This window comes from Cupressus sempervirens, chromosome 8 (assembly GCF_028749045.1).
Source record: "Cupressus sempervirens isolate cs-2001-9-10 chromosome 8, ASM2874904v1, whole genome shotgun sequence".
In the NCBI taxonomy this organism is placed as follows: domain Eukaryota; kingdom Viridiplantae; phylum Streptophyta; class Pinopsida; order Cupressales; family Cupressaceae; genus Cupressus; species Cupressus sempervirens.
In genome coordinates, this window is record NC_143125.1 from 33,746,871 (window position 1) to 33,755,651 (window position 8,781).

Consider the following 8,781-nt stretch of genomic DNA (forward strand, 5'->3'; position numbering starts at 1 on the left):
CTTTCTTATATGTAGAGTTCTTTGGCCATGCTAGAACTTTCCCATCCATGAAGGTGACCCTATATCCATTATCTTCTAGGGTAGATATTGATACTAGATTTCTTTTAATTCCAAGTACAAAGAGTACATCTTTTAGTTGAATAGTGATTTCTAATTCCAATTTGATGTTACAAGTTCCCACCCCTTTCATAGGATGTGCAGAATCGTCCCAAATATTTACTTCTTTGTCAGTTTCTTCCATCATAGTGTCCAGGTGTTCTCGAAATCTAGTGATGTGGGTTGATGATCCACCATCAATCACCCAAGTGTTAAACTTATTTGATACATGATTTGATAGTGTTGAGTAGAATACAAATTTCTCAAAGTCATCTTTTGTATTTACTTTTTCAACCGTAGCAAAAGATGCTTGTTTCTTCGTTCTATCAGGGCCCTTGACAGCATAGTGTCCATATTGATCACATCTGAAACATTGAACGTACGACACATCTTTTCTCTGCTTAAATGAACCCTTTCCATGAAAATTCCTTTTCCTTTCGAAAATTTTCTTCTTAGCTTTCTTATGAGAATTTGTGTTTAAGACATGAATATCCTCATCTATAGGTTTTTGTTTATTTCCTTTTGACATATGTCTAGCACCTTCTTGTAGACAATCAGATCTTAACTGGTCCAATTTTGGAAATTTTGATCTTGCACTTACACCTTGTAGGAAATGACTCCTATGAATTCAGTAGGCCACCTAAAGCTATTAGAGATAACTTTGCTATCAATTTCATACCCAACACTTGATAGTTGATCCCTCGGCTCGGTTATTCTCATGAAGAATACATTACAGATTCTCCTTTGCTCATGCTTATGTGATTCATTTGTCAAGGGTTCTACCAGTGTTATTTATATGAAATGTACTGTCAAGAGATTTGAACATAAGGTATGCAATTTCCTGTTTTACCAATATAGGTAGTATGTGATCCCTAACTGCATCTACTATTAGTTTCATGGCATTTTCATTATTCTCAATCCACCAAGATTTTTCTGGTTCATTCTCAGGTTCTGTATTCTTATTTTTCACAAATTCATCTAAATCATTTTCATTTAATATCATCATAATCCTTAACTCCTTAACTTCCATGATGTAAAGTTATTTGCACCTCCAAGGCAATCCTCAAATCTGATCATGTTTGACATTTTGTAGAATGGAATGTGACTGCACATTCAAGGTGAGTAATCTGATTTCTAAAGTTTAATTTGGATCTTCCTTAACAAGGCTTTTATACCATGAGAATGTATTTAAACTCCTTATCAGACTGGTATAATTAGCAATTGCAGAATACTAATTTCTTATTTGACTTTGCAGGTTATGATCAGACTGATTCTTGAATGAACCTGAGTTTCAATAGTAATGAAATCTATGTGTTTAAATAATTAATTTAGTCTTCAATTCTGAAACCACCGATCTGTATGTGAGAAAGCATTTATTAATTTTCGATGCTTCTCTTGAATGATCGGGTGGGAATTAATATTGTTTCCAATAGACATGTATCCAAAAGACATGTCATGAGAGGACATGTCTCATGTCTGCTCATGACATGAGTTTCTTACATAAACAATTACTAATTATAATCCTAATCGGATTGGTTAAGACTTAGCCAATAATTACATATGCCAAGTCATTGATCAGCATATAATATTATAGATCATTTGCTCGATCTTAAACAGGCTCAATCATGTTCGAATTTTGTTATGTTCGATCAGAGTTAGATCGATTATATGCATGAATATCAGATCATTACTCGATCTGTACCAAGAGAAGATTTCTGCAACTTAAGATTTCAGTGTACTTACTGTGATATATAGAGTTTCAATTTGATTTGAGAATGATTGCTTTGTGTCCAATGTATATGAAAGGATAAATCTATTGTGTACAAGAACGTGTATGTGTGAATGCATGTCGTTCATACACACATGTACATATATAAATAATACAAGTAATCACCCTTGTATCTGACTGAAGCTATTATGTATCAACAGATATGATGAGTGACAGCAAGGAAAGAATTGCAACAGGGAAAGTAAATGATGCAAAGTTTTATTTTTCTTAATGTTGTTATGGAAATGGATGTGAGAGAATAATGAAGTTGCAGCAAGAGAGAGAATCCTTTTGAGGATATATGTGAAAGTGAAAAAGATAATATACTAATTTTGATTGAAGAAGAATGGGATGAATTGGTTGCAGGTCAAAGAGATGAAGCAGTTACATGTCTTGTTGAACAAATGAAAGAACGGAACAAAGTTGAAGGTCTAGAAAAAGTCGTTCAAGGGCCTAATGAAGACAACTCGATGCTTCGAGAAGAGATCACTTCAAGTGAAGAGAATGAGAAAGAAGATGACTTACATGCAGAAGTTGCAGTTGCAGTGAGAGGTGGTGAAGACGATGCTGCAATAGAAGAGGTATTATTTTATGAATTATGTGATGTTGAATTTTGAGATGGATGTGTATTGAAATGAGTGAGAAAGAGGATGATATAGTGACAAGGTGGAATATAGGTGTTGTGTATCTGTATGTGGAAGTTATGAAAGGTTGTGCAGGTGAAACTTGGTGAAGGTGGTCAGTTCATGGTGGATTGAATTGCGCGGAGGAAAAGAGAGGGAGCCATTGGCAAAGGACAATACATGGTGGATGCCTATCCACGAGAGGAGCAAAGAGTATGAAGCAGAATTATGGGAGAAGGATGACAATTTTTACAATGAAATGTTGGAAGGAAAAAAAAAAAGTTTCATGTGCAATTAGCAGCGATGGAATTTGCTGAATAGTGTTCACAGTCTGAAAAGACGGTACTACCACTCAACTCCATTTTGTGAATTCTTGCTCACAAAAAAACAAAAAACAAAAATAAAGTCTACCGCGATTGACTGATGCAAGAGCCTCCTGCCTACCAGCATCAAAAAAAGTAATAGACATCCATGAACACATAACAAAGAGACAATTTTTGTCAGACATTCAAAATGCCTCAGAAAAATCAAAAATGTGATTTATGCACAAAATGGTTCTGTAAAAAGGGTTTTGACACCTAGCAGTTGTAATACCAGATTCCACAACCATAGGCAACATCCTATGCATGAGCTTTGAAATGGCAAAGAGAATGAAATAGGAGGTGACGGCCAGTAGTAGAGGAAGTGATCAACCCAAGTCAAGGCATTGTAGAATGTGTCAGACATTTTGAATCAATGGTAAGAAAAATGCTATGAAACGGAAGCAATGAAGATTTGTAGTGGAGGAAAGAATTAGTGGTGAGATCAACCAGAAAAGAGAAGAATGGGCACGTTGAGTAAGAAGGGGCGATTTGAGGCAATATGGTAGAATGGTAGCTGTGTGTTGGGATAGAGAAAAGTGGGATGAGTAGATTAATGATTGAAAAGAGAACCAATAAAAAAGGAAGCGTGGTTAACTGAAGTGTGGAAGAATGTATTGCAGCAATGAAGGCAAAGTTAAGAGAGAGAGTGTAGACAACTCATGTAATAGGTTTGTTTAAAATTTGCTATGTAATCAGTGTTCTCATAGATATAGAGTTGAGTCTATTGATTGTGATTTGTAATAGTTCCCAATAGTGGGAGAATTCTATTTATTTGAATGTATTTGATATATCAAATAAATTGTTTTTCGTTGTTGCCTAATGTGCTTGTGAGCGTTGAAGTATCAGAAAAGCGTTTCTGTCTCTGAATTTCTATAGTGCATTACGAGCTCTAAAACATTTTAACATTGTAATTAGACATATAAAAAGAAGGGTGTCAGAACAAATTTAAAATAAAGTTTTGAGAGTGGAATAAATGGTGGACCTCTTCTAGTGGTTGCAGGCTCTGCTCATGTCCTCCTCCTAACAGACCCACTTCCAGTGACTGTTCCCCATCAATGCCCATTACTGCGATTTCTCAAAAATGAAAGAATAACCCGTGAAATATCGAATAAAAAATAATCAGCGAAATATTGAATCAAATCAAAACCAACAACCATCGCCTGAGAAAATAAGAAATATCTCAAGCACTGGCTGTACGTTAAGGCGTCCCATAGACCATCGGAGCATTTGGTCCTCTCTATAAATGGCAAAATGTCAAAGGAACACCCAATGAGAGGAGAGCCCCCGGGTGTATTAAAACAAGAATTCTAGCCGCTTGAATATGTACAAATTTGTTTGTTAGGATACGGATATGGAATCTATTATTTTAACCTTTTTAAATTCTATAGAAATAAAGGATTTATTATTTTAAACTTTGTAAATTTTAGAGAAACATGTAGGGTGTGTCAATGCAGTGTACGTAGGGATGGGAATTTTTTTTAAATAATTGTACAGAAATATAATTTTGCGTGTGGATATGTAGTTGTTTGTTAGGTAACAGTAAAAATAAGAATATATTATACTTTATTTTGAATTATATCTACACCCACTTCACTTTACATAATATGATTGTATTTCTTGGGAGGTCAATTACAATAGCAAGTTGTTTTATGTGCTACTTTTGGATTAAAACTTCTATACGAGATTGATAATAGCAGGTCCAAAAGTTTGTTCGAGGTACTAAGGTCAGTTTTAGGTCTTTTTTTAAAAATTATTATTTAACAAGTACCGCATAGTGGCTTGTATTTGTTAATTCAATAGATTAGTTGGTTATTTTCATTGTAAATACTATTGAAATTGATGAAAGTTTTTAATAAATATTTTAATTAATATTCTAAATAAATGATAGATAAACTTAATATTATTAAATTTTAATTATGTGCTTGAATGAATGCTTTTTAATGGTGTCCACAAGACTAGAGCAGTCTAAGGGACCGAAGAATAGTCGCACTAGATAATTTTTGAATTCCTCTCCATTTCTAATCTTTTGATATGGATCCATTTCTAATCTTTTGATATGGATCTTAACCAAAAAACCAGTAGTCTGCTTTATCTTGTCCCCTTCAAATAAGTTTTTAGATGACATCATAGAGAGATTGGATGTCGTATGTCACACATTCTGAGAGAAAATGTCATTCTATTTCAACCACTCTAGACCTACAAAATATGCAAATTCACTGCTCCCAAGCCTCTTTGGGCCTCTTTCTTCTTCCTATCTCGCACCCGAGGTGATGAGATCTCGTCCTCAATTGTGCTATTAATAACCTTGTATTTCCTTTAATAGTAACCCTAAGGTACACTTTTTCACCAAGTTCCCCAATTGGATAAAATATTTTAATATAATAGGCTTTTTTCTACTCATTATTGTTCCACATGGCATTGTGAAACTTCCCTCTAACAAACATTCTTATGTCTGCATGTGTGTTCGGGCAATCTTGTAACTTGATGTTGCATTTAGCCAACCATTTAATGTTTTTCTTCATCCATGTTTTCTTCCTTCGGTTAAGAGCCTCTCCTTTCACAGTTTTTAGCCAGCGATGATCCTGCATGTTTTCAATCTTCTTTAAGTAACTAAGTAACTGGATTACCGCTGAAGCCTCTAACGGAAAATTCTGACCTCAACCAAAAGATTTTCATAAGGCACATAACTTGACTTTGAGATTACTTGTGATTAATTGTTTATGAATTCACTCTATCCGTCAATACCCCCATTTTGGCCCACTGCCTCCACTCTGCCCCCCACCTGACAGCCATAAAGAGCCACCAGTGTGACCAACAAACCAAAGAGTCTTTTTGGTTTTCTAGTGCCATAGTTTTGTTGTCCTGCATCTATTTTTTTGTAAAAATGAAGCTTTTGTGCCCCCTTGAATCCTTTTTGCTCTACAAATCTCCCAATTGGGCTTTTAATGGAAGTCAACCCCAAGCTATTTGTATTCTTTCACTATTTCCAACAGTTTGTCTTCAAACAAGAATGTGATATGCTTTTCTTTTCTCCTTAAAGAAAAAATTAGGATTTTGGTTTTAGTAATATTCACCTGCATCCCAACTTCCTGAAAAAATTTCTCTAAGGCCGCTAAATGATCTCTTAGCCCATTCATTGTTGTTTATATCAAAATAAGATCACTAACATATAGAAGAAGCTTCACCAATCAGGTGAACACCCCCCCCCCCCCCCCCCCCTTGGTTTTGTCTAACCAAGCTTCTAGATTATTGATGTACAACCCAAACAAGGTAGGAGATAAAGGGCATTCTTGTTTAATGTCAGTGTCATTCCCAAAAGATTATGATATTCTGTCACTAGTTCTGATTTTGGCTCTAACTCTATCATATAATATATGCACTGTTGCTCTATACTCATCTGGAATCCCCAAATCTTTCAATATATTCCATAACTTGTTTCTAGGCACCATGTCAAAAGCTTTTTTGCAGTCTACAAAACAGTAGTAGGCTTCTTCTCCCTGTTTGTCCCACACTTTCTCTATTATGTGTCGAAGAGTGATGCAATGATCAAATGTGGAGTGTCTGGATATGAAACCAATGTTCCCTCTTCCTCTCTTACCTTCATTTTTTGCCCATTTGTTGATCTAACGTTCTACCATGCTTCCAAAAAGTTTGCCCAAAAGTGGGTTAACCATAATAGTGTGGTAGTTTGATGGATTGTTGATATCTCCGCTCTTAAAGAGGGGGATAACCACACTAGTTGTCCAATCTAATGGGAAACCCTCATAAGCAACACAATTGAAGATATCCTATATATGAGGTGCAAGGATTTCCACTCCCCATTTTAAAAATTTAGCTTGCAACCTGTTGACTCCTGAATTAACATCTTTTAAATAACCCAATAATAGGAACAAATACATTTAGGGGTAGCTAATTGCCATCTGCAACATACCTATTCAGACACTAGGGCCAACTATAAGGCTATAATCCTTCTTTAGGCTCTACAAGACCTAGGTGGGTGAACCTTAGATTCTTCATATAGTACTAGTTTCAAAGCATACAACTAAATCTAGACAAAGCAAATAAAACCCTTATTTCTCCTATACTTATGCAAATGACAAAGGTATGCAATAGCAAATTGCAAAGAACCTATGAAATCGATAAGTTGAGTGAGGGCATCCTTTCAGTTCTTAAACAGAAAGGGAAATGGATAATTGATTAAAATTTGATTTCAGCAGATCTCAAATATGCAACAACAAGAACATGTTGATCGTGTAGCTAATTAGTTCCTTATCTATTGGGTAGTTCCATAAATAACAAACCTACATCCATGATATGAATGGCATATCCCCTATATCAAGATATCAGGTCTATCTTATCACTTTGTGAATCAGACATCAGTGTTCATAAAGACCTCATGCTCATGAAATATCACTCTCATGTGACTTGCAACCCTGTCAAATATATCAAGCATTTACTTGGCTCTTTATTCGAACAGCAAAACACATAAGACATACAACCTTAAGGAGTTGTAAACGAGTTTAAGTTCTTTTCTCTTAAACCACAAAACATTGTAAATAACAGAGATAGGAGATGAGAATCAAAATGAAACTAAGAAATTTTTTGTTCATTGTATTCATTTCTTTGAAACTATACATTCAAGATCCACATAAATAACCCATAGAACTATTGAATAGACCAAAACTATCTATATTAGCTATATTACTATTGTTCATATAAGAGAGAATGTTGAAGAGTGGTGGAAACCTAGCTGAGAACTTGGGAACCAACCAAGTTGTATCACAGCAGTGGAAAACTTTCCAAAAGACTAGAACCAACCTTGTAGAAAGAAAGAAAAGATAAAGATATATGAGAGGAAAGAAATCTCGAATCTGATCTGGAAGTGACACGTGCCCGCTTGAATCTCTATCCCCTGCTGCTGCAAAGCATCCATCTTCTCTCTACAACTGAAATTTGAAACGAATCTCATCATTAAGCCTCAATAAACTCAAAATATCTCCTCCAACTGTTGAGAAACCTTATTCTAATAAAAACATCGAGTATGCATATGAAATGTTGATAAAATCCCTCACTAAACTGATTTGGAGTTGAAAAAACATCACCGATTGCATCCTTACCAACTTTGGTGCATGCTCAGTTCACCATTTTACCAAAAACCATGTCTAAACTACCCTACCAGAATTTAGTTGAAAAATAATCACCTGGCAACACATGGCACAAAAATTGAACTACAACTTTGCTTTATGTCATAAGCAAGGAACGCTTAGACATTGGTTATTATAACATTCCAATATAAATATACCACAAAACGCAAGCACACTGCCAATGTGGGATTAATACCTTAGATTATTGTCTCCTACTTTGACTCAAAACGTAGGTCGGATGCATCTCGTTTGTTTCCCTGGTTGAGAAAAAGACATTCTACTTTTAGAAGGTCAAAAAGACAACAGGGGAGGCTCCCAGATGGGCACTTTAAAAATGACATCTCCATCCAAAACATGAGTCTGTCGCTTTTCATTTCCTCTTTCAATGCTCAATGTCATATGTGTTTCCTAAGAACTCTAGCAAGCCTCACGCTCCTGAAAATGACTACAATACCAATTCTCTTGCCTCATTGGCTACCATAGTTGCCTTGAAACTATTCATCGACCAATTCATGCGTCTGGTTTTTTCATATCTCCTGCAGATCAAAACACTCTTCCTTCTGCTCTAGAAACAGATTTGATCCACTCTTCTTTGCGTGAGTTCCAAACTTTTGGAGGTCATATGGTACTACCTGCCCATCTTCTCTAAGGACATTGACAAACTCTCTTGCATGGGCCTTTTCTGCTTGAGTAAAAAAACATGTGAGACTCCTTTTTTTCCAGCTAACAAGTCACCACAGACGATGCCCACCTTCAGCAAATCACCACCGATTCACACCTGCGTAAGG

The 8,781-nt window shown here is 35.6% G+C and overlaps 1 protein-coding gene across 1 annotated transcript in view; it reads right to left on the minus strand.

The window, feature by feature from the left end:
- LOC149541450 (protein NRT1/ PTR FAMILY 8.3-like) overlaps nt 1-4,156 on the minus strand; it is a 42,840-nt gene extending 38,684 nt beyond the window's left edge. Inside the window, exon 1 of the mRNA XM_089796706.1 lies at nt 3,832-4,156. Coding sequence (XP_089652832.1) covers nt 3,832-3,912 — 81 coding nt within the window. The 5' untranslated portion in view covers nt 3,913-4,156. The remainder of the gene's footprint in view (nt 1-3,831) is intronic.
- Between the last annotated feature and the right edge of the window lie 4,625 nt (nt 4,157-8,781).